Source organism: Microcaecilia unicolor, chromosome 3, assembly GCF_901765095.1.
Source record: "Microcaecilia unicolor chromosome 3, aMicUni1.1, whole genome shotgun sequence".
NCBI classification, from domain to species: Eukaryota; Metazoa; Chordata; class Amphibia; order Gymnophiona; family Siphonopidae; genus Microcaecilia; species Microcaecilia unicolor.
In genome coordinates this window covers 302,826,025-302,853,141 of record NC_044033.1, presented here as the reverse complement: position 1 = coordinate 302,853,141, position 27,117 = coordinate 302,826,025, and the positions used below count along the sequence as shown (strand labels likewise).

The following is a 27,117-nucleotide window of genomic DNA, read 5'->3' as shown; positions in this document are numbered from 1 at the left end:
AGCAAAGACCAATTATGAGGGGGAGAGGGCTGTGAGGGAACCCCCCCTACCACCTTCCAGCTGTGGATGACCACTCAGGGCATCCTAGACCTAGCTGAGGAAGAATCTGATTACATCTAAATGGAGCAGGGAGAAACTACAGTGACAAGAGGCAACATTAAAAAGGGAGTAAAAGAGTTAAACAAAGTTCACTTTCCACTGTCTGGCACTTTTCCCAAGATTCAATTTAAAATAAAATGAGATCCAAAGTGGGTTATGTTTATTGCTCGCACTACATGTAAGTACTAGATATGGGCAGTCAGAAACATGTCAATTTGTTTCATGTTGCTTCCTCTAGTTTCTGGGAATGTTCATTTCATTCAATTTTGTTTGGCCATTTTGCGTCACGGGAGCAAAGTAACTGAGGGTGCACTATGAGCAAAGGTGGCACATTCTTTCTGAAAGTGATGCACATGTACAATGGGCACCCTTTTTTCCAAATAGTGTGCACTCCCTTGAAAATAGCCATACTGGGTCAGACCAATGGTCCATCTAGCCTAGTCTCCTGCTTCCAACAGTGGCCAATCCCGGTCACAAGTACCTGGAAGAAACCCAAATAGTTGCAACATTCCATATTACCAATCCCACAGTGAGCAGTGGCTTCCCCCATGTCCATCTCAATAACAGACTATTGACTTTTCCTCCAGCAACTTGTCTAAACCTTTTTTAAACCCAGATACGCTAACCACTGTTACCACATTCTTTCCGCAGGGTGAGTTCCACAGATAAACTATTCTTTGCATGAAAAAATATTCCCTCCTGTTTTAGAAGTATTTCCATGTAATTTCACTGAGGGTCCCCTGGTCTTTGTACTTTCTGCAAGAGTGACATATCAATCCACTTCTACTCGTTCTACACCGGATTTTATAGACCTCAATCTTATCCCCCCTCAGCCATCTCTTTTCCAAGATGAAGAGCCCTAAACTCTTTAACCTTTCCTCATATGGGAGGAGTTCCATCCCCTTTATTATTTTGGTTGCTCTTCTTTGAACCTTTTCTAATTTAGCTATATCTTTTTTGAGATACAACAAACAGAATTGAATGCAATACTCAAGGTGAGGTCACATCACAGAGCAACAGACATGGAACAATGTGAGATGTTATGTTTACCCAGGGGGAGCCATGCTGGAGGCTTATTTCTACATTATCTTCTGTAAAAGTGTTTTCACAACCCTCTCTTGGAGGCACACCTGACCATTGAGCCCAACTGAAACCAAGATCTTCACTTTCTGCAAAAACAAAACTTGCAACCAAAATGGGCCACTCGGTTGCTGAAAGCAAAAAACCTCTTCAGTCCTGGCAGCAGCCACTCCCTCCCGAGCCCCCCCCCCCCCCGGCCTACCTTTTGTTGGTACGTAGTGGGTGCAGGAGTGTCCGTACTTGCTCCTGCTCATGGCTAGCTCAGAAAATAGACTCCAGTACTTCCAGTGACAGTCTCTTGAAACTACTGCGGGAAGTCCTGGCAACCATCTTGAGACTGGAACTGGCACAAGCAAGAGCGTGTCAGAATTGCTCTTATCTGCGTCTGTTCCAATGTCAAAATGGCTGCTGGGACCTCCCGCAGCAGTCGTACAAGCTGCTCTTGCCCCCACTGGCTACTTTGTCAAAACGGCCGCTGCAACTAACCATGGCAGCCTTGCAAGTCTGCCGTGGGAGGTTACGGCAGACATTTTACGACTGGAACCAGCATGGATAGGAGCAATCCCAAAATGGCAGCCATGAGAAACTGCGGCTGCCATTTTGACAACACAGCCAGCGGGCACTGGAGCAACTGAGGATGCTCCTGCTCCAAGGAGACCACTAAACCACCAGGGCTTTTAGAAGACAGATCCTTGGGAGAGCCTAAGGGTGGGGGGAGGACAGAGATGGTAGATGGCCTGAGGGGGGACAGATTTTGGGTCGGTTTCAGTGCCTAATCCAAAACTCGTTTGGCCTGCTCCCACCAAGCCATGTTTCATCCCATTCTATGAATTCTTCAGTGCTACAAAAGCTACTTTGTCCTTCCATAGAAATGCATTGGATGAGGGTGATGAGTGTTCAAAAATAAAAAATTTGGTAATTGCATATATTACAGGAACGGCGCTGCCTGCTCGTTAGCACACAGGGGAAAAAACGGATTTTTTTTTTTTTTAAACAACAGTGGCTGCCTCTCCCAAAGGTAATACACCTTTCCACAGAAAGGGTAGCTCTTCCCCACCAAAAGAAGGGAGATGAGGAGGAAGGGGGGGGGGGGGGAAGACCCAGGACACCCAAGTGTAGCACCCCAGAGGATAGAAAGGAAATAAACTTAAAACCTGACACGCCTCTAACAGAATTCCCCTGGCACAGAAGGAAGATTAAATAAAAACCAGAGTAAGAAATAGAGAGACTAATGGGCTCACGTCCTACCTGCTGGGAGACTGAGAAAATACTGAGGCTAGGGTCACATGGCCAGGGCTCTTACTAGCTCTCTAGAGTCAGAGTTTTCTCAGTCTACACCTGCTGGAAGGCGTACACAACCCATCAGTCCAATCCTGGGCCAGTCCGGAGGGATGCTAAGGAATAAAAAAAATTGGTCATTGCATATATTAGAGGAAGAAACCTCAAAGAATTGTACTGTCAGCCCTTCCGGAACTCATTGCTGATCCCTTACAAGGAATCTATTTGGGACACAGAGCACGTGGGAGATAGAGTGCTTGTCCCCATGCTATGGACATTACTACTTTTACCCATCCATAGTCTAAGAAGGTCTCAGTTCTAACACATCCATCCAACTAACACCATGTGTTGTTTTTTTTGTTACATTTGTACCCCGTGCTTTCCCACTCATGGCACAGGCTCAATGCGGCTTACATGGGGCAATGGAGGGTTAAGTGACTTGCCCAGAATCACAAGGAGCTGCCTGTGCCTGAAGTGGGAATCGAACTCAGTTCCTCAGGACCAAAGTCCACCACCCTAACCACTAGGCCACTCCTCCACTCCTATCAGCCCCATACAATGCAGCCCATGACTTTTTTATATTTCAACGGTTTTTATTGATGACAAGTCAAGAAGGACAAATCCACTTCAATACAGTAGCCTCAATACAATATTGCAACATGCATGGTGATTACATAACAAGTAAACCTCTCTACTTACTGTCATCAAACGTTTTAAATTTTTACCTCCTCCTCCCATCAGTGTCTTGTTGTTGTTTATTTACCACCCCCCCCCCCCCCACCAATTTTATTAATAACAATATTCTTAGTATAACTGCACCAAAGGTCATCTATAATTCTCTAAAGCATGTGATTTTCTGCAATAGAATTCCTCAGGTATATTCCATCCCTAAGTATTTAACAAGTTATTTTCCCCCCCCTCCCTAACCCTTTAAATTATCCTATCTTACCTATCGTGGAAGACAGCTGTATCGTGTTATGTGAGTATGGTTGTGGTTAACAGAATATTCCCTTATCTCATGTGCCAGAACTTAACGAGTTCACATCGAATTAAGAATATGGCTTCTACCTTTCTGAGTTACAGTCCCCAAAAGGGGGCCCCAAATGTTAAGGAAGCGCTTTTTACTTTTGCAGGATCCTCTTGTTTCCCGCGCTTCCCAAACCATTAATTGATGCGCTTGATTACGCCAGTGCCAATATTCTGGAGGGCTTTCTGACACCCAAACCTGTAATATGCATTTCCTAGCAACTAAACTCAATTTACGGCACAATAGCCCATGACTTTTTTATATTACCACACTTGTTTATTGTAATCACACTTTTAGGTATAGTTCCTTCCATTTAAATTTGTATGCTAAATTTTAGTATATTTTATGAATTTTTATACAGTTCTGTGACTGCTGAAGCAGGCCACCAGTACGTCAAAAGATGGACCTGTGTCGGGTCTAACTTTGGTGCCTCAATAAAGAATTTTTCATTTGTTACTCCCATCTTGAGATTTGAGAGCCACTCTACTCTGTGTTGCGCCAGATGATCAGCCAGTCAGTATTCTGTATCTGTTGAGTCCATGAGAGATAACAACCTACAATTTATGGACTCATCTGTAGCTGAAATAATGGAAACAGCATTCTCAACAGGACACAAAAGCACCCCTTTCATATAACAGATGATCTAGCAGAAAGTAGACATTTTAAGGTTTTTTTTTTTTTTTTTTTTTGGGGGGGGGGGAAGGGCTTTAGAAAGACTAACTATTTAGGCTATTCACCAGTGCTGAGCACCAAAATTAAATATGCGTATGTACTAATTACTTTGGACATCACCGAAGCTAGTTAGCTTACTCTATCCCAACGCCTACTTTTATTTGGACTTGGATGTCTCAAATATTTCCAGGCAGCAATGGTGAAAAGCCTGAGTAATTGCTATGTAACCATTCATTAGGGTCATTATTCACTGCTGTTAAAGAAACTTGCAAGGTCACCTGATGCACTGTGCAGGCTAGCTAGCAGGTTTTAAAACGGTAACGGAATTCAAACATGCGTGGGATAAACATAAAGGAATCCTGTTCAGAAGGAATGGATCCTAAGGAGCTTAGCTGAGATTGGGTGGCAGAGCCGGTGGCGGGAGGCGGGGATGGTGCTGGGCGGACTTATACGGTCTGTGCCAGAGCCAGTGGTGGGAGGCCAGACTGGTGGTTGGGAGGCGGGGATTGTGCTGGGCAGACTTATACGGTCTGTGCCAGAACTGGTGGTGGGACGTGGGGCTGGTGGTTGGGAGGCAGGGATAGTGATGGGCAGACTTATACGGTCTGTGCCCTGAAAGGGACAGGTACAAATCAAGGTAAGGTATACACAAAAAGTAGCACATATGAGTTTATCTTGTTGGGCAGACTGGATGGACCGTGCAGGTCTTTTTCTGCCGTCATCTACTATGTTACTATGTTATTTATTTACTGGCACATGGTAAATGCACCATTATTGCAAAAGCACAGCATAGTGGTTTATAAAACCTAGCAGGAGAGAGGGGAGCAAGGAAATAGACTAAGGAAAGACAAGGAAGGGAGAGAAGAGAAATCAGAAATGGAAAAAGGTAAGGAGAAAAAAAAAAAAAAAGCCTGAAAGCCAACTGGAAGAGCCATGCTTTAACTGCTTCTATAGATTTGGTGGAGTCTTCAAAGCCAACATTTGGGGGGGGGGGGGGGGGGGGGGGGGCAGAGAGATTTCCAAACACAGGAGCCTAGGTAAGAGAAAGTCTCCAAATATCAGTTGGTGAAGACACAAGGAAAGAGGAAGAAAAGCAACACATGAGAACAGCAATGGATGCAACTCAAGAGTAAGGCAACAACAGGGTGGCCGTGTTTGTGAAAAGCACCTAGTGAATCAAGACAAGAATCCAAGCTTAAACATGCAAGTCTGAAATTCTAATCTTGGTAGGAGAGGAAGGTAGTCTGAAATTCTAATCTTGGTAGGAGAGGAAGGTAACCAATGGCAAAGAGCTTTGCCCATTCATACCAGTTGGGTATCTTTTTGAACCATGAATCTAAGGAGATGCATCATTAAAACATTTTGGACAACTCTAAAAAGAGACACTGCTGGGAAGGGTGGCACTAATTAAAATGGTGATGTTACCCAAATTGTTATACCCCCTTCAGATGGATAAAAATGTAGGGACAAGCAACTATTGCACTCTAGCAGATTTATCTAGAGAAGCGGGACTGCTTTGAAGGAGAAATTAGACCTTACCTGCTAATTTGCTTTCCTTTAGTCCCTCTGGACTGGCCTAGGGTTGGACTGATGGGTTGTGCACGCCTTCTAGAAAGCCAATAAGAGCCCTGGTCATATGACCCTAGCCTCAGTATTTTCTCAATCTACAGCAGGCGGTAGAAGGTGAGCCCATTAGTCTCTCTCTTTCTCTACCTACAAAAAAAAAAAAAAAATTAGCCTTCTGTGCCGGGGGAATCCAGTATAAAGGCTAGGAGGAGATCAATTTTTTCCTCTCCAGCCTCTGGGGTGCTAACCTCAGCTGTCCCGGGTCCCTCCCCCACTTCCTCCCCATTGGTGCAAGGAAGGGCTAACCCTGGGACTGCTTGAATTGGATATTATAAACTAATCTTAGCCAAAGAAAGGTGGCCATAAAGTTCCAGATATAAGATCACATATCTGGTGGCGAGATGCGCTGGAGACACACACTGGAAGGACCAAGTATTCTCCATTAGGACTTCTTTATGAGTGGGCCTGTCCTTATGCTTTTGTTAACTTGGTGCATACTCCAGAGATAAAAATGGGATATTGCAAGGCCATCTCTCAATTTATGCCCTCTTTCTACCCTGCTTAGAAATGGAGGAGACAAAACAAAAAGGAAAGTCATATAAGGCCTCCCCCATTTCTTCAACTGACAGGCAATGCTGAACTGAATTACCAGTGGCCTAAGATACTTATGTTGGGAAGTTAAAACTTAGGAAGACCTTACCAAGATCACTATACTCCTATACTGCAACAGACGAAAAGGATCCAACAACTAGAACACTCTCCTAGTGTCATAGACAGGGTGTATTAATCTTCTTAAAATTAACATCCTGTCATGATTTGCGTTAAGCATGTTCCATGAGATATCTGGTCTTTTACTTTTGCAGGTATTAGAGTGCTTTATCTAGTTTCATTTGGAATCATAAGGTCCCCAGAATTACACTTAGAAGTGGGGAAGCATCAGAGGGAATGGCCCTCCTCATTTGGCAGATTCACTTCTGAATGGTCCAGCTACCTTGTATGCAAGAACAGATGGGGTAACAGAGTGCCAAGCCCCTTGGGTCTTTTGGAAAGTATACTCTGCTCTATATTCGACATACATCTTTCTCTAGTCCAGACTAAGTACCATCACAGTGAGCACTTACAGATGTGGAAGTCAGCTACAGCATTTGTTGGCACATTTAAAGTCAAAATCTCATCTATTTCTTCCATCGAAAATAACATGCCCCTAGCTGTGTGCATGTGCCTTTCCAATCTACCAAGGCAAGGGGCCTAAATATATGAAGGAGCTGTTAATGAGGATCACATTCTGCTCCCTTTGACAACCTGAAAAGAGATACGACTTACCAAAGGCATCACTGGTACTTATCTACAAATGAAGCAAGCCTTAAGGGGATACCATCAGGAGAGGGGGCAGAGATTAGGGAGCCTATGGAACTGAAATGGCTGTGTATCGGTAGTTGAGAACAGACAGCACTTATTCAAAGAAAGCTAAGTTTTTGCACTTTTTTGATTGGCATAATCACTAATTTATGGGTAACCAGAAAAATAGACACCACTTGGAGTTTTAATGTTTCAAACTGTGGAGGATAATTTAATGACAATCCATGGGTTTAGGACCAAGAGGGCTGTCAGAACAAGAGGAGTCATGTGACCACTGAAGCAAGCACACTGGAAGTCATTAGTATAAAACAAAGACCATCTGCAGTGTGCGCCCAAGGAGCAGATCACACTGTAGAGGCTGATGCTTTTATTGACTTATGAAACACCACCAAACATTACTCTCAATTGTCTGTTTTAAACTGTGTATATTAATCCCCAAGGCAAGCGGCTACATCTGCCGTAACACTGCCTGTGTCGGGTCTTCTCCTTTCGATGCTTGAATAAACCTGCTTTGAACTACATCTCCCTAGTGGATTGGTCACTGTCATCCTCTAATCCTTCTGTGGCTTTCTGTGTGTGGATCTTTGTAGAGGGTTGTCTTCCTGCTTCTGCTGTGGACAATGCTTTTGCTACCATTTTTGAGGTGGGGGGGTTCTCTTCCTTCTTGATCATATAAATAATGATTATTTATTAACCTGCTTTAGCTGTATGTTTTTTGTAGTATCAAGTTGTATTTGTAGGTTTCAAAAGACAAAGATTAAAAAAAAATACTAGCAATTTTGACTAAATAAATACCAACAACTATTTTGTGTTATGTTTTAGTAACTGGCTTCATGAAAAGATTCAACCAAGAAGGTATACAGCAGGTACAACTTGACATAAAATGACCAAATAGAAGTATGAATAAAATCAATGCGGTAAAGTTGGAGAAGGCAAACTGAACCCTAGTAATAGGAATAGCATGAAATAGTATCAGAAGTAATCATAAAAAACATAAATGTGTTCTGACAAGTATCACACAGGAAGCATGGAAGAACATGAAAATTTTATCACCACAATAGAAATGAAAAACCATAAGAGTCAGGCATTAAAACATTCAAACCAATATGATGCTAATGCTCCTCCTACAATACAATGAAGTACTTTAATAGGTAGATGGAGGGGGCAAGGTAAAATTAGTCCTTACCTGATAATTTTCTATCCATTAGTTCCAACAGATCAATCCAGAGACATGTGGGTTAAGTCTCTCTACCAACAGAGAACTTCAGAGGTTTACTATATGTGGACATGTGCAGCCACCTTAACCTCAGTATGATCAATACCAAAGCAGTGGAAGAAGAATAATCCCAAAATGTGAGCCCTCTCCTGCCTCTACACAGTCCACCGCTCCTGCGGGAGGAAAATATCCGAAGCAACAAATTGCACCATGTCACTTTTTTTTTTTAATACTTAAAGGACCTGAACAATCAGGAAGCAATACTCTGCTAAGAACCACAATGGACAGGTCTATGGATTCATCTGTTGGGACTAAAAGAAAGAAAAGGTAAGGACTAATTTTACCTTCCATAGCATCCCACATATCAATGTAGAGACGAGTGGGATGTACCAAAGCAATCCCAAAGTGGAGTAGTACCACAGAGACAGGCCAAGCCACGACTCCCAACAGACCCGACAGCCAATGAAATCAGAGAACAAACACCGGCCAAGCTCCTATGAGGAGGCCGAGGCCCAACCTTCAAGGCCAGAACCAGAGCTAGAGATGAATCCCAGTGCGACCTCTAGCGAGAAGACTAGGCTCACTCGCCTGCTACAGAGCCAGACACGACCACCAGCTCTGGACCCAGCCGCGAAAGGGAGCCAAAGAGCCCTGCTCTACTGCCAGAGAATGAGCTAGGTTCTAGCGACAAAGATCGGCTCGATGGACAGAGATGGAACAAACTCCCACTTGCAGAAACGGGGATGGAATGATAACCAGAGGCCGAGGCAAACCTGATCCCCAGGAAACTGAACAAAGCCAATCTTGTTGAACTGGGCCAGACACCACCTGGGACCCCTGAGCAAGGCTCAAACCCCAGAAATGGAGTAAAGCTTTGTATCTAGAGACAGACTCTGGCCTTCTCCCAGGAGCTAAGCACGACTCTACCCCAAGGAACAGAGCCAGCGCAGAGTCATAGATTGAGTCAGAGTCAACTCACAAGACAGGGCAAGACCATTTGATCAAGGTGAAGCGAAGAGCAGTAGCCAAAGACGTGGCAAGCCTCAACGTCCATTGATATAGACAAGTTCCACCGCAGGAACTGAAGAAGGCCCAATGCCCAGAGATGGAGCAACGCTTGATGTGAGGGCTGGGGACAGGCCCAACGACCAGAGGCAGAGCAAGATTTGGCATCCAGAGTCGGAGCAATGTTTGATGTGCAGTTCTGGAGCAAGGCTTGATGCCCAGAGACCAAAATAAGCCCGATGTTCAGCCACCAAGCAAGGCCCATCTGTCAAGATGAAGCTAGGCCTGACCCTCTAGGATGGAGTAAGGCTCGACGCCCAAGCACAGAGCAAACCCTGACAGCGAGGGACAGCGTCAGGCCCAACACCCGAATACTGAGCCAGTCTCGACCCCCAAGAAACAGAACAAGGGATCTCATCCAGGGCATCCTGTGGGACCATAGAAACAGATACAGCTGCTAGGCCACTGAGCACTATGCTGCCACCTTGCAGCGTTCAAGGAGACCATAATATGTTGACAAGGATGCCAGTAACCCAGGCAGCAGGAATGCAGACACCATGGCCCATGCAGAAATGCTGCTACAACGCAGGGCACCAGGAAATATAAAACCGCCCCCAGCACACTTTCAGGGGCAGACTAAAATAATACCACCTGCAGCCTACCAGTAAGCTTCCAAAGGACAGCCTACCAGAATGGTGAACAATGCTGCTATAGAGATGCAACCAAACCACGGCTTAATTTGTACTGGCAGACCAAGCCCACAACAAGCAGAACCTCACAGAACAGAAGGTGCTGTTAGCACACAGGTACCAAAGTACTGCTCTTAAAAAGGAGAGAAGACACCATGCAGGAGACAGGGTAGATAGCGTAAAACTACCATGTCATCACTATGGAAAACAGAAGACGACGCCCATAGCTAATACCTTGTATAGCAAAAAAATTAGGCTACTGACTCCACGCAGCTGAAAAAGGCTAATGTACAAAATACGCACAAGACAAAACAAAGAAACTGAGAAAGGGCAGACTCTCCACAGCAAAATAGGCCACACACTGCTGTGGCGCCCATGAGCTAGGAATCGGCATCTAACTCATGGAAATCTCATGTGCAGAGAGGACTGAAGCAGCATGCCATCAATAAATGCCAGGCGAAGAATCCAAGGGGCTGAGACCCGGGTAACCAGAACTACCACATCATTATGACCTTCATTCAGTGCAATATACGTTCTGTGAATCACATCATTATAACCTTCACTCAGAGCAATATATGTTCTGCTTTAATCCTAAGGCAAACTATCTGGAACCTTACAGCGTCCAGGACTACTCATTTCCCAGCAAATTTACCACCACCACTGCCTCAGAGAATGAAACATCAGAGGAATAGATGGGTCACAGTAGGCTCTGGTAGACTAAGATCTGTGACACAGAAACACTCGCCCTTCCAAGCGTTGCCCCTGTCAAATTCTTTTGCAGCGTTGCATCATTATGATAGCGAAAAAAGAAGTACTGTGGTACAACCAGAAGCAATGAAAGTAACAACCCCAGAAACATCCCCCAACTAATCACAGAATTCTGAAAAGCAGAAAATTATTACTGCTTGGAGACTCCATTATCAGAGGCATTAACTTAGGAGCACATTTCAGGGGTTCCAACGTAGTGAAATGTCTTCCAGGATCTTCAGCTACAAGATGTACAGACCAAATACTGAAAGTGATCCGAGAAGAGAGCGAGGCTTCTAATGCTGATGTTGTAAATCAAATGACCTGGCCAACAATAGTAAGTTTACAGCACAAAGAGCGTTCCAGAAGTTTGGGGAGGGATTGAAATCTTTGGCTCAGACTGTGGCTTTTTCTGAATTCCTACGTTGGGGAGGGGAGAGGAAAGACTATGCAAAACAGAGGAATTCATTAAGTGGCTTGAGTCTTGATGTAAAGAAGACATAGGAGAATGGGGTAATACGTGGAAAAATAGGCTGTAATGTAATGATGGGCAACATCTATCTGTGATGGGAAAAAGGATCTTTGGGGAGAAATTCAGACAGTATGTTTCTAGACATTTAAACTAGAGGATGGGGGTGACAAAAGGAAACAGGGGATTTCAAAAAGTCACCCCCAGAATAAACATGATGGCAGAGGGAAAGATCATGTAAATATAAAAAAACACCCAAACTCACTAAGCACATGGAAAGCTATGTGCACAAATGCAAGACTTGCAAGCCCTGATGTTTGAAGAAAACTTGGATATTGTTGCTATTACGGAGATGTGGTTCAATGATTCTCATGAATGGGATGTGACCGTACCGGGCTATAATCTTTTTAGGAAGGCTAGAGAGGGTCTAAGAGGTGGAGGAGTGGCTCTGTATGTGAGAGAGAATATCAGAGCGGCAGAAAAGCGGGGAACCTGGGGAAAAGAAGCAGCTTTATGGATCGTCCTGGAAAGAGAAGAAGGAACCTGTGTCCAGACGGGAGTTATCTACAGACCTCCTGCGCAAACGGAGAAGTTAGACAAGGATCTGATAGAAGACATTCAAAAGATTGGTATGAAAGGGGAGATTGTTGGGAGATTTCAATTTGTCTTGGAACGTCCCGTCTACGGAATCGGAAAGGAGGAGATTGTGGATGCCTGTCAAAGTGCCTTGCTCAGACAAATGGTGACGGAACCCACAAGGGAAGGATCGATGCTGGATCTAGTGCTCACTAATGGAGGTAGTTTCCGATATCCGGGTGGGTGCCCACCCAAATGGTGACGGAACCCACGAGGAAAGGGTCGATGCTGGATCTAGTGCTCACTAATGGAGGTAGTGTTTCCAATATCCGGGTGGGTGCCCACCTATGTAATAGTGATCATCACACCGTATGGTTTGATATAAGGGCGAAAGCAGAGTGCGGACGCACAAAACTCAAAGTACTGGATTTCAGACATACTGATTTTGATAAAATGGGGGAATACCTGAAGGATCGGTTGGCATGAGAAGGCGTAGGAGAAGTGGAAAAACAGTGGTCCAAGCTAAAGGCTGCTATAAATATGGCGAATGATCTCTTTTGTGAGGAAAGTAAACAAAAACAAGAGAAGCAGGAAGCCTATATGCTCTCCAAACAGGTAGCTGAAAAATAAGCGCAAAAGATGCTTTGTTCAAGAAATACAAAACAACGCAACGAGGGGATCACGGAAAAGATTATCGGATTAAACAAAGAAGCGAAGAGGGAAATACAGCTAGCGAAAGCACGAGTGGAAGAAAAAAATGTAAACAGAGGTGACAAGACTTTTTTCAGATATATTGGAGAAAGGAGAAGAGATAGGAATGGAATTGCGAGACTGAAAGATGAGAATGGCTATGTGGAGAGCAATGAAGATAAAAAGCGAATGTGCTAAACACTTATTTCTCTTCAGTGTTCACAGAGGAAAATCCTGGAGAAGGACCGTGGTTGGCTGCCGAGCTGAAGGAGCTCAGAGAGGTCCTGGTGGGACCTCTCTTAAAGATTTATTTAATAGATCTTTAGAGATGGGAGGGGTTCCGCGAGATTGGAGATGAGCAGATGTGGTCCCTCTTCACAAAAGCGGAGACAGGGAAGAAGTAGTAAACTACAGACCGGTAACTCTCACGCTGCTGAAAGAAAGGATAGTTAACTTTCTAGAAACCAACGGGTTACAGAACCAGAAAGAACATGGCTTTACGAAAGGAAAATCCTGACAAACAAATCTTATTGACTTTTTTGACTGAGTGACCAAAGAACTGGATGAGGGATGTGCGCTAGATGTAATCTACTTGGACTTCAGCAAAGCCTTTGATACGGTCCTTCACAGAAGACTCGTGAATAAGCTGAAAGGGTTGAACTTAGGACCAAAAGTGGTGAACTGGATAAGAAGCTGGTTGACTGACAGGTGCCAGAGGGTGGTGGTAAATGGAATCCGCTCGGCAGAAAGGAAGGTGAGCAGTGGAGTTCCTCAGGGGTCGGTGCTGGGGCCTATTCTGTTTAATATATTTGTGGGAGATATTGCTGAAGGGTTGGAAGGAAAGGTGTGCCTTTTTGCGGATGACACGAAAATAGCCAATAGAGTGGATACCCTGGAGGGAGTAGAAACGATGAGAAGGGATCGCCAAACGTTAGAAGAATGGTCGAGAGTCTGGCAGTTAAAATTTAATCTTAGTCCTAATAGGGGATATGCAAACAATAGGAAGTACCTAAAACATTAATAGCAAACAGTACTCCTGTTCAATATAAATTACAAAATCTTCACTAATGTCAGGAAGTATTTTTTCACGGAGAGGGTGGTGGATATGTGGAATGCCCTCCCGCAGGAGGTGGAGATGAAAACGGTAATGGAATTCAAACATGCATGGGATAAACACAAGGGAATCCTGTTTAGAAGGAATGGTTCCATGGGATCTTAGCGGAGATTGGGTGGCGATGCCGGTAATTGGAAACAAAACGGGAGCTGGGCAGACGTCTACGGTCTACGCCCTGATCGTGACTGAATAGATAGGGATGGGCTGGAGTGTCAATTTTAAGGGGCTTCGATGTTAGTTTCAGAACTTAGTACAAGAACAGTACTGGGTAGACTTCTACGGTCTGTGCCCTGAGAAAGGCAAGGACAAATCAAACTCTGGTATACAAATAAAGTATCACATACCATGTAAAATGAGTTTATCTTGTTGGGCAGACTGGATGGACCATACAGGTCTCTATCTGCCGTCATTTACTATGTTACTATTATTATTGGTAACCAAAAAACAATGGCAGTGCTGCACATCCCAAACTAAAAGACATTAAAATAAAATGCGTGCGGGACACAGCACCAAGGTTCTTGCTTGGAACCGTTTGTTAAATCATTTTAAAGAGCAAGGAGAGTGGCCTTAGACAGGAAACGTATAATCCAGCCCCCAACTGAAGGCAGGGGATCGAGAGGACAGGAAACGAGGAAATGGAGAAGACCCATCCAAAAGTGGATCTAGCCACTGAGCCACTCAGAAAAGTTTGTAAAAATGGAGGCTAAGAACGACCATTGCCCACTGAACAGAACTGTCAGTATCAGCCATGATTACCATACCTTTAAAGCAGCAGGAGCCCAGTGCACATGAAGGATACCAAAAATAAAGAAAATCATCCCTAAAAGTGTGGAAGACAGCGGTGTGCAGGGAAAAACACAGGCAACTGGGCCGCAGAGCCGTACCACACAAAACTCCAACCCCCCTGCCATCGGTGGGGAGAGGCCAAGGTTCGCTTGCAGCGACAACTGAGAACTGACTGGCCATGCTAAAACAAGGACACAGAGACCGGCAGCTCACTGTTGCTTTGTTTTCATTTTAACACAGCCGAAGCAGAGAAATCAAAATGGGGGCTGCAAGAGAGCAACAGCTTCCAAGCACACCAAAAATCACGACGCTGTCCCACCCTGGCTGCACCACATCCTGGTCCAGCCAAGGACCTAGAAAGCGCCCAAAACCAAAAAGCATGCACCGCGGGACCCGACCTCGCTGTCTAGAACCACTACCAGAGAAAGCAAATAGCAGCCGCCCAGCTATAAATCACAAGAAGAACTCGCCCAGAATCACTGTACTCTTGTAAAAGCAAAGGAGAAAGATTCTCATATGCTGCAAGCATAGTATCAGCTCCTGAGACTTTTTTATTTTTTTTTATAAGAGGCAGGAGTACAGATTCAAAGCACTGGAATATCTTCAGGGTGAGGAGGTAGAAAGGGGGAAGGACCTGGCACCACCAGGTGTACCCCACACTGGCCAAGTACCGCTGTGACTCCCAAATTCAACTAATCCTGTGGTAACAGGCTAGGAGTAAGTCTCAGTTCAGAGAGCTGCACAGGATATATGTCCATCCACCTGCTGAAATAGAGAGAATACTGAGGTTAAGGTAGCTGCACATGCCCTCATATACTAAACCTATATCTCTACCTGCTGATACAGGGACATAACCCACTTGTCTCTGGATTGATCTGTGGGACGCTATGGGAGTGCAGTTGGAATTTACATATGACAAACTGAAACCAAAAATGACAAGGATCACAGAGCATATCTGGCATGCACATTCCCTGAGCAGTGCTTCAAAAGCCACCCAATCTCCAGTTTTAAGTTTACCCGCACATCCTCACACCCAAAGATCCAACTTTGTGCTTATGCCAGGATTCTTTACTTCAGCTCATACTTTTTCCACTAGCAAGTCCCTGTATAAGGCTCAAGTCTATTTTTTATCATGGCCTCTTAAGAACTCTGTTAGAAAATGAATATGCAAATGCTTAAAGAAAAGAAAGGTACTCAAACGTCTAGCATACACTCTCCCAGGTATTACTCAGAGCTCCAATAATTAAAAGCACCTATTTGTATAGCAGCACCTGCCCCACTCAGACAATATCTCCACCAAGCTGGTCAACTCTACTGACAGATAAGTGCCATATATGTGAATTTTCAGCAGCTCTATATAGCAGGGCCACTGAAAACTCCTACAGACTACTCGCAGACAGCATTTAAAAAACCTCTGATCATGGCTTAAATAATTTTGACAGATTTATGGTGCCAATGTTGCACTATTTTAATAACCCATTGTTTTTGGAGTACATTCTTCAGAATTAGAACATGCTGTGCTGCATACATCTAGTAGCGCTATAGAAATAAGTAGTAGAAGAATCACCAGTGATTTATACAGAGGTATTATCACTTCCTTTTAGTAAGTAAAACCCCTGGTGTACTTTAGCATTCCTCTCGCTCTCCCTGCCATATTGACTTGCAGTTTAGTGGTCTTGATATCAAATATGATCATCACCAAGGTCTGACCAGCTCAGTGAATATTAGAGCTTTGGTCTTATCACTGCTTAGAGATGAATGCTACATAACATTATTAGTCTCTATCTCAAATACAAGAGGCTTACATTAAACCAGAACTGTAAGACTGACTACTCCTCCTCCCTCAAGCCTTCTTAGATTATTTTATTATTTAGGAGAAATTATATGTTACCTGATTCTTCTTTTAGTCCTACCAGATCAGTCCAAATCATTGAGTTATGTCCATCAACTCGAACATGGAGACAGAGAACAAAAAGTAGTTCCATGTGCTTCGCCCCTCAAAGGAGATAGTGCAGTACTAGAATGCTCAGTCTTATGCCTAGCCAAGCAACTATGCCCCAATCCAACATGTTGGCCAATAGTGATAGTTAAGGTAACCTGCCCCACTCAGCCAATACCTCCTTCAAGCTGGTAGACTATCGAAATGTCACACTGGCACTAAGTATTGAGAAGCGTGATATGCGGTGTCACCCAGCAACATATCTAAGAGAAGGAACGCAAAGTACAGGACTGAAAGACAACAAACATGAATGCAGATTACTAGCAGGGAGGAATTCTAGACTGGTCTGGAGGAGGAGCAGTTAGGAATAAAGAAAGCTAAAGGGAATGGACGGAAGAAAAACCAGTCAGGAAATGTAGGAGTGCCATAAGCAGAAAAAAGACCAGTGATTCACAGAAAACACCTCAGCAAAAAAGGAGTAACCTGGAAGATATGGTATCAACAATCTCCAACCAAAGAGGAAGGACTCTAGAGGCCAGCCAAATTTCGTTTCAGCACAAAAATACCCATGCATTTTTGGATGAAACCACCCCCCCCCCCCCAACGAGGAATTTCAAAATGGCCACGTCCCAACATCTATTTTCTGCACAGCCTAAAGGGGCAGGAATGAATGATGGCTCCTGCCCGAAGAGCCATTAGACCACTAGGGAAAAGACAGAAAGACAACCATGGCTAGCGTTGCCACACACTGCTTGGTAGAGAGAACTCTCTAAGCAGCGATGCCAAGCAATAGGGCTAAAGGCATCCCAAAATGAAATAGCCAATCTCCTGGACAAGCTATCAACCTATGCAGCTACAGCTTATGAGGAAACGACCCAAGAGGCTCCAAAAGGCTCCTGAAAATTGATGACACTGCTAAGAGCGCCAAGCTACAGCAACTACGTTTTTCAGTTGACTACCCACACAGACATGTAGTCGGGGTACCTTAAACCCTGCAACAGGTGCCACAGTGTCAAATAGGACAATCACAGAGACGACATAGCAACTGACGAAGGCATGCAAAGCAACAGTAAAGACATCGTGCTAGCCGGGAAACGCCAATATCAGAAGAGCTAGATGGAATAATACTGTTTTACATCAGATGCAAGTTAGCAATCAATGCAGCTGGAGTTGCTCTGTCACAGAGGCAGCTTGGAGAGATGAGCCCCCCCCCCCCCCAAGCAATCAGATCAGCCAAGCCTCAGAACTAGCCCGCAAAGCTGGGCCCCATATACAGCTGGCTCCAGCAATAGCTGGAACCATTCTGCTCCACAAGCAACTGGAGAAGCCATGCCCAAAACAAAGCAGAGCTCTAGAACCCCAATGTAGCAGGAGAAGCTAAAGGAGCTTGTCAATAGCTGCATACTTGCTGCAGCTAAGTTGAAGCATTTGGGGGGGGGGGGGGGGGGGGAGAGGAGAGAGATCATACTTAAGCCACTGTCCAGAAAACTGTTTAGAGGAGATGTGCTCCAAAGTAGCTGGTAGACCTATGCACCCGAGACAGGAAAATTGTACTGCGGAACCAGTCAATTTAACTGTGTTTCATAGGCTCCCGGAGAAGAAATGCAACCGAATCTGTGTTGCTGAGAACCGGAGGTACTAAAGTATGCATGAAAGTTCACTGCTGTCCCCAAGCAATAGCTCTCCAGTAGATGTACCCCACCAAAAGCACTGGCCAGAATAGCTGTGCCCAAGGACAGCCAACATGCTAAAAAGAAATAGCTCTGCAATAGGAGAAATTAAGCCCAGTGTTAGATAGCTTAACTATGTGCTAAAAAGCTAACAAGCGAATCCACTCAGAAAATGCCAAAAAAGCTTTGTTCTAGACTAGAGTGAGATTGTGGATCCTAGCACCAAGCCAGCCAAATAAATATAGCACAAGAGCTGAGAAGCAGAGTCATGCGCTCAAGTTATCCGGAGGTGCTGAGCACCAGGTCTATGTAAGGTGTCATGCACTAGAGCTAGTAAGAAACACCATCCAGTGGAGATAGCTGGCAGAACCATGCACAAGAGAGAACTGAACAACCATTGATCACAAGGTCAGCAAGAACAGTAGAACATGTTCAAAGTCTGCAGGAGAAATAGCTAACTGGAGTCAGCTACAGCCGTCAAGCAATGCATGGTGCGAATGCCCGAATAACTCTGCTACCTACAGCCAACAATGGTGGCTGAAGCCCACGTGTCAAATCTGCTGCTAGGACATTACCCAGAGTAGAAAGCAAAGAGAAGGTTGCGTGCCATGCAGAAAGGCTGCCTAGTCAGGCACTGAAGCCCAACTGAAGGTTTAAGATTAACCCTTTAGTGTACAATGTTCCCGTAATAAGCCATATGGGAACAGATTGATGGGAACGCTGGACACTAAACACAAAGCCACATGACAGCTAGGGATGCCCACTGAAAAGAAATCTAGACTGCCAAAAAAGAACTTTGGGAAAGGATAGCATGCCATGGAGTCCATCAACCCCAGCAAGTAACTCTCAAGCCCACACACGGAGCGGTACTCCTGTTCCGGGGAAAAATACCTACTAAGGCAAGACTGCTCAATGCAACAGCTAATGAAATAAATGACTGGTTTCTTGGGGAATTTGTGGTAGGCAGCAGTGTACCCAGAATAACAGGATGTTAACTGGACAAAGAAGCATTCAAGTAATGGCAGGAGAATGTAAGCTGTAGGAGTACGAACTCTGCCATGAGTCCAAACCATATGAGCTGGAAGTCGCTAAAAGCCAGCTGGGGAGACTACTTCTTAACCCAAACATTATAGTGCAATCACTGACCCCCATTAAATAAAAATGCCATCAGCAACCAAAACTCAAATCAGCTCTCTGAACCAGGTACCCTCAATCTTGATGCAATGAGATTGAGGAACTTTGCCGACACCATCTGGCACTATCAGGAAAAAGAACTGAAGGAAGAAGCGATGCCACAAAGGATAACTATTAAGTGCGAGGCATTTCCTGCCTGCAAAGGAACCAACACCTGTGAGAGAAAAGAAAAGGGATTGAGATAAAGTGCTTACAGATGCACGACACAAGCAAATACCCATAAACTGTCTTAAATTAGAAGGACCATCACATAACCTCCGTGTCATCAACTTCTAAGGAAGCTTCTGTGAATGGCTGAGGGGGTGGGGAGGCTCAGCATCACCAAAATGTCAATCGCTCCAATTAAGGTAAGAAACTTCCCATAAAAATGGAGCATATTTTACATAAAACAGGAAGACGCCCCGCTTTACTTGACCAATAGATCCAAATCTGAGTCGGGAGCTGGCTGAGGAGAACTGACCAGGAGCTACACAGTTCATCCACCATCTGCATGGAGACAAAGAATACTGAGCTTTCTGAACTACACAATCCCCTGCAGCTCCTAGACAAGTCACTTAACCCTCTATTGCCCCATATACAAAATAAATACCTGTATATAATATATAAACTGCTTTGATTGTAACCACAATGGCAATATACCAAATTTCATCCCCAATGGTCTAGGACTGATCTGGTTAACAAGGAAAGCTTCAATGTAACCACTCATCACATGTTAGTACTGCTAGATAGTTTACAATTTATATATAGAGGAACATGAAGGAAGATTAGAAAGAATAGTGAAAAAGATGAAATGGAGAAACAGAGGTCTCATCAATAGGAAAATGTAAGAGATGAGAATAGAGGAGAAAAGCAAGGACTGCCAAGGCCACTCTACCGCCACTGGTAAAAAGGGACTTTTTTCAGAAGGACTGGTAAATGGCCTTGTGGTAAGTAAATATTGCCACACGGTCATTTATAGCTGAAGCCCTTACCGTCTCCTATTTAGGAAGTGGTTAAGGGCACTGGTGCTGACCCAGCAGTAGGCTGCCCAATTATCACCGGCACTAGAAAATAAAAATGTATTTTCTAGTGCCAGAAGTGGCATGTGGCAAAGGCGGGACTACCGCCAAGACCGGCAGCAGACCTGATTTGCCGTTAGCCAAGCCCAGGGGTAGGCCACTCCGGTCCTCGAGAGCCGCAGGCAGGTCAGGTTTTCAGGACATCCACAATAAATATGCAGGAGATAGATTTGCATACCATGGAGGCAGTGCTTGCAAATCTATCTCCTGCATATTATTGTGGATATCCTGAAAACCTGACCTGCCTGTGGCTCTCGAGGACCGGAGTGGCCTACCCCTGGCCAAGCCACACTACCTACCCTTCCAACTTTATTACAAAAAAAAAAATGAGCCCCCTATCTGCATAAAGTAACAAACCTTCCCACCAGTATCAACTGAAAAAAATATTCAAAAGAACTAGACCCAAGAGGATCTAAGAAGTCACAACCCCAATACACATTTCTTAGTATGAACTATTTACAACATTCCCTAGATAACCACGCAACCATTCTAATCCAGTCTTTGACCTTATAAACCACTGTTAGGCTGCTATGTACTGACCCTACATGGATGAGAATATTTATTGACCAACTGATAACAAAAAAAATTTACAGAGACTGAATTTTATAGAAATGCTTTATGCCAAGTCTTTCACATTTATACTACCCATCATTTAAATAACTAAGCAGTATATATTTTTAAAAAGTCAGTTTAAATTTGTGCAGTAACATAGATCTGCAATCACAAAGCACACCAATAAAACACACTATATGAAAAATAAGGGTTCTAAAAATTAACAGGTCCAAGACTGCCCATACCCAAGATAAAATACTTCTAACGACTTCCTGTTCTACAAAGCCTTGAGTGTAGACCTTTAAGCCCGATTTAAATGTTTTGTAAGATGGATTTCAATGGCAGATCAGCAACTAAACCATTCCAATGGTATATAACTCCAAATGCCAAGCAACTAGTAGTTTAAAGTTTTACTATGGTATGTAAAGGAATCACTAACTTAGGGATCCTTTTATTAAACTGCAGTTAAGAAATGTTCTTAGTGTGCATTTACTCGGATCTTTCCCATGAACTAAGGTCATTTATCCGGCAGACATAAAAATGCCTTTTTCCACTTTTCATTAATGGCCAAGTGCTTCTGCTGCCTTTAGCTTATCAGCACTTTCAAAAACTACCACCTGAAGGCTTACTGCCACCTATTTTGTAGGCAGGAAGGCCTCACTAACCATGCACAACCAGTTAGCACATCTACATTATCACGTTAACTGGTTTGTGAAGGAGCACCCACTCTCTGCTCCTGACATGGCCTCTTAAAAAAAAAAAAAAAAAAAAAAAAAGGCATGTGTACATGATAAAACTAATGCACAGCATTTTAGTGCATCCCATGTTAGACCATTTTTGCTGCATTAGGCACCCATTAGCGCATAATGCAGCACAGTAAAGAGACCCTTATTTTGCTATAAGCACCGCTGAAAATGTGTTGGTGTTGAAAGGATTAATAACCTGGCCAAGAAAATAGGTTGACCAGTATAAAAGATCTTTGTATTATCAATAACATCTTAAAAGTACACTGATTAATAGGCAGCCACTTTTCTTCTATCAAAATTGAGATAACATGGTCAAATTATTTTGCATTAAACAGCAACTTTATTGCTACATTCTAACCCCCGTTACTAAGCCGCAGTCACTGCTGGTGGTGCTCTAATGCTGACACAGCCCATTCACTTTGAATGGGTTGTGCCTGCATTGCTGTGCAGCTTAATAAACCGGGGGGGGGGGGGGGGGATTAGCTGTAACAGTCCAATTTACGTATTAGTGAATGTGTAAGAATTCAAAGACATTTACATTGGAGGATTCCCTGCACTGAGCAAATTTATCTCAGCACAAAAAAACATTTTTTTTTTTTAGTAATGTATAAGCATCTATGAACACTTAAGTGTCTATATAAAAATGCCTTAATATATTAATTTTTAACCTATTTCCTATAACCCGAGTTCATATAAGAGATATTTCTCCTACTGTTTCAGGATTACTAGAATTCAGGATCATTAACAACCATTAATAATTTAAACATCTGCAGTGTAAGTTGACTGTAACAAAGTTTAAAGGGTGCCAAAAAATATTAAACATGGGTGATAAAACTGAACCTTTTAGGACTCCAGCATGGCAAAGAATGATTGGAATAAAGTGATCCCTCTAATTCATCTTAAAAGACTGTTTTCCAAATAAGACACCAACCTAATGGTTAATTTCTAATCCCTATACTATAAAGTTATTTAAATAGTAGTGAGTGATTGACTAAATCAGATGCTTGAGGTAACCTATGGAAATTAAGAAAAATATTCTTCCCTTTGTCTAAATTATTCCTGATGTTATTTACCAGGCCTATCATGTAGTTCAGTGCCACTGTTGAGCACAAAACCTGCTTGTCTAGGACATAATACATTTATATTTTCCAATAAGTAACAGCCAATTTGTTTTGTCTCTAGACAAAAAAGACAGATTAAAGATTGGGCAATAATTGCATTGTTTTCAATCCCTTACACATAAGCAGTTTACCTTAATCCCCATCCCTATTGAGTCTGTTTCCTTTCTCTACTATTTCCAAATATGTAACACATGAACAAGCAAATACATTCCTAGAAACAAAGTAATAGATTTAAAAAAATGGTTTACAGTTTAATAGAAACATGAATTTGCATAAAATGAGAAAAAGTGAAGAGACCCTCTCATAATTAGGGCCAAGATCCCTCTCTAAACAAAACAAAAAAAAGCGGAGACAAATATACCAAAATGCTGAAATTCAAAACTAGTTCCTATATTACTGACCAAAGGTGTAATAACAAAGGTTACTGGGCAACATGACAAAAAGCTGGTATGAAAACCAGATATGGATCAGTTTGCAATTTAATTCCAAAATAGAAAACGTATAAAGAACGTTGTGTACAGTTTTGCAAAGCTTACCCTTCTCACCCCACTCTTGAGAAAGTGCAGAAAACATCTAGGAATATTCTAAAAAAAAGTACTGTTTTAGTCTCGAGTTGACGATTTATTGAACACTTGGCCTACAGCAAGGTTGTAAATAGTAAAAAAAAAAAAATTTAAGTCATAAACCAACTTACTGGATACTTGTCGAATACTTTCGACTGCTGCCATTGTTAAATAACAGCAACCTTTCTACTTGCATATGCTGCAAGGTCACATACAAACCATTCCGGGAGCACATGTCACTAGGAGAAAAAACAAGTTCTTAGATGAAAGCAGAGCTCTTTCCTCTGAGCCGCAGAACACACAAGCACCCTTACAAGCCAAAGCGCTGTCTAAAGCAAGTTTATTAATTCCAAAAAGCTGACCTCAATTTTCTTTTCTAGCGCTTTAAAAGCACTCACCGCCGCCTCGCTGAAGCGCCCGGATATCGGTCTGAACTATCACCCGGAAAAGACCCTTAGAAAGGCAGCCGGCCCGGGCACTTCCCCCTCCCAAAGTTCGCAGCTCTATTTATGGAAACCAATGTGAAGGCGCCGAGTCACAGCTCGGCTTGGCTAGCGCGCGGCACGCGACAGAACAACGTGTACCGGAACGCGCCTCTCCAAACCAGGGCTAATGCAAATACCTATTCCATACCGAATCTGATTACAAAAGCAAAAAAGGGAAGGAAGAAAAAATGTATTTAAAATAAATGTCTATTTCATTGAAAGGTGCAAAAAAAAAAAAAGAAGCTTTTTAACAAATGGAATTTAAAATTAAGTTTCACCTTTTAAAGATAAAACTTACATGGGTAAAATATAATACCAAGGTAACGCCTGCAATTTTAAAGAAAAAAAAAAAGAGAAACACCCTACACTGCAGAGACACTAAGTCACACGCATTCGACTGCCCTCATACTCTCACGCCGAGCACCCCTTTTCATACGCATGCGGGATCGCCTCTACCCCGCGGTCTGCACGCTCACACTCTCCCTTCAGCTCTCCCTAGCCCAGCGTGTCTCCCCACCTCCTCCCCGTCCACGATCCAGCACCCCTCTCGCAATCTCAAGCTCCCTCCGTCCCCCACATCCTACCTTCAAACTCATGCCTGAGGTCGCCCGCCACCGGCCCAGCCGATTTCCTCCTCCGGCGCCCCACCCCCCTCTAACGCAACTTCCTATTTCCGGCAGTGCGGAATACGGCCAAGGGAGAGCTCAGCCATTGCGTCAGAGGGGGCGGAACCCTGATAAGAGAGGAAGTTGTATTAGTGGAGGGTGGGACTACTAGAGAAGGAAAAATGCGGTTCGTTGCAGCTTGTGAGTGGTCTCAAAGGCAAGTTGGAGAATTAGAGGAGGGGATTTTGAGAATGAAGGTGAGATACTAGGCTGGGGTTTAGTATTTGAGAGAGAGGGAGCGATACCAAACAGGGGCGGAGACAGAGTGGGAGGGGTCTCGTATGATTTGTTTCTTCTTCCGGTTTGTCTCTCAGTCACCGCCCGGCCGCACTGGGGGCGTAGCGTAGACCGTCGTTCATACTTTGGACGGCCGGCTTTGACCTCATTGAGGGAGATTTACGACTGCTGTTCGGTATAATGCTAGAAATACCGGCTGTCACACGGAGAAACACTGCACAACGATAACTGCATGCAAATTATATGCATTATTTTAGCCTTGATTGAGCATTAATAGGTAAAGAGGTCGGAACTTCCTGGTGCACGCGTGTCCAGTGAAGGGGGGGGGGGGTGTCCCATGTGCTCATGAGTGGTAGGCTGTCCCATGTGCTTAGTCTTCTGTTAAGCCCCGCCCCCCTTCATGCCAGTGGGAGTGGGACTTTTACGCTCTCAGAAGCAGGGACTTTGCGGACTCGTCCACCAGACCCCATGGCTTTGCTAAAGGTGCCTGATTTTTAGGAAGGTGTGAACAAAAATAAGGAAGCAGCCAGAACTCTCGCCTTCCCTCCAGCAGGTACTGGAGTACAGACTAGAGTTGCATGGGGACAGAAATCCAAATCGTCCCCGTAGGGAATCTAACCCGATCACGCCCGTCCCGCAGCAAGTAATATCCATCTCAGCTCCCGAGTCCCGGCCCGCCGAGCCCGTGAATCCCATTTTTACCCTGCCTATTACTTATTGTGGAGTCATGATGAACATTGACCTTAGCAGGCTAGAGATTACTCAATATTTCCTACCCTGCCCTACGGGAGCCTTTTGGGCTGTTTACGGTCTAATACATCAAAAAGAGCAACTAAATACAAACAAATACAGGGACAAGACAGGATTATAGAGGAAGGGGGGTAGAACTCTATTTATTATAGTGCAGAGGGTGGGGTATAACAAGCAGAGAGGAAAGCGCCCTTAAATCATTTTTCAGTTTTCACTCTGGATTGGAAAAAATGGGACTGGCATTCTCTTATTTTTTGTATATTAATTTGTCATTTATTTAACTACGCCTTTAAACCCATAAAACTCTACACACCAATGGGACCTAGGAACTCATTCGCACAAGCCATGCAACCCACAGTCTTTCAGCCACTATCAGCAGACAGCTATTACAGCAATATTTTCACTATATATACAAATATACAAATGTTATTAATTCAATGAAATGTAGTGAAATATATTTCCACTGTGCTCCAATAAATGTTAAATAGCACTCCAGCTGATCCACTTATCACATAATTGTGGTTATTTCAAAATATATTGAGCCAGTTTCTTAATCACAAGTCAATAGTAGGGGCTCAACATGGGTTTAAAGGTGTATTTAAATAAATGACCTAACTTAATATACAATATATAATTTGTGTATAGTGTACTCTGGTTTAATATAATATTCCCCAGTATAAGTGAGATTAGTAACATAATACATGATTGCAGATAAAGACCTGTACGGTCCATCCAGTCTGCCCAACAAGATAAACCCATTTTACATGGTATGTGATACTTTATATGTATACCCGAGTTTGTTGGAACCCTTGAACTGTGTACCTTAGTTTCCTAAGTTAGTACCTCTAATGGAGTATCCTAGCAGTAAGAAGTTTCTGCTTTGCACCAATCTGTATTGTTTGGGAAATGTTTCTTGGATTGTGCTACCTTCCTTGCCTCTGGTTCCACCTCTGTACTTTTCTCAGCATCAATATGATCCAGTGCAGCAAAGGAATTAGACAGGGGCAAAGGTTGGGAGGGTGACTGCTTCTGTGTCACACGTCAGTCTGTTTGTGCATACTGTGACCCATCTATTCCTCTGTTGCTTCATTCTCTGTGGCAGTGGTGGTGGTAAATTGGCTGGGAATTGAGTAATCCTGGATGCTTCTTTAATTGTAGCCAATTCTTAAGGTTGACAACCTCATCTTTCATAGTAGATGTTTGGAGACAGGGCAAATTCTAAGTTTCCAGATGGTTCGCCTTAGGATTAAAGCAGAACATGTATTGCATTGAATTAAGGTCACGCTGATGTGATTCACAAATGTAAAAAGGTGAACTGTGTTAAGGAATATGAATGAATGAATAGCATTGACTGATTAGGGTGCACTGAAGATATTTGTCTCTTTATTTACCTTTATAGAGGGCGCTGAATATTCAAGATTCTGAAGCAGTGGCTGCGGCGGCCATGAATGTTAAGATGGCTAGCACTAGGAAGCCGGCTCGAGCTTTTCTTGTCCATGAAGCTATTCAGGAGCTCATTTCGGATCAGTGGTCGGAGCCTGAGGGGAACCTAAAGGTAGCTCGCACTATGGCTCACCTTTATCCGGTGAGGGAGTCTCATTTGAGTCTCTTCTCTTTTCCTAAGGTAGATTCCCTGCTGACGGCGGTCACCAAGAAGACCACTTTGCCAGTTGAGGGGGGAGTTGTCCTCAAGGACTTGCAGGATCGTCGTTTGGAGGCCTCTTTAAAGCGTGCTTTTGAGGTGTCAGCCTTGACTTTGCAGGC

General features: G+C 43.7%; 1 protein-coding gene across 2 annotated transcripts in view; it reads right to left on the bottom strand.

Moving 5' to 3' along the window:
- LARP4 (La ribonucleoprotein domain family member 4) overlaps positions 1-24,340 on the bottom strand; it is a 184,458-nt gene extending 160,118 nt beyond the window's left edge. For both annotated transcript variants that reach the window (XM_030198258.1, XM_030198259.1), the window contains exon 1: positions 24,286-24,340. In XM_030198258.1, the coding sequence (XP_030054118.1) occupies positions 24,286-24,297 (12 nt within the window). In that variant the 5' untranslated portion in view covers positions 24,298-24,340. The remainder of the gene's footprint in view (positions 1-24,285) is intronic.
- Positions 24,341-27,117: the final 2,777 nt, after the last annotated feature.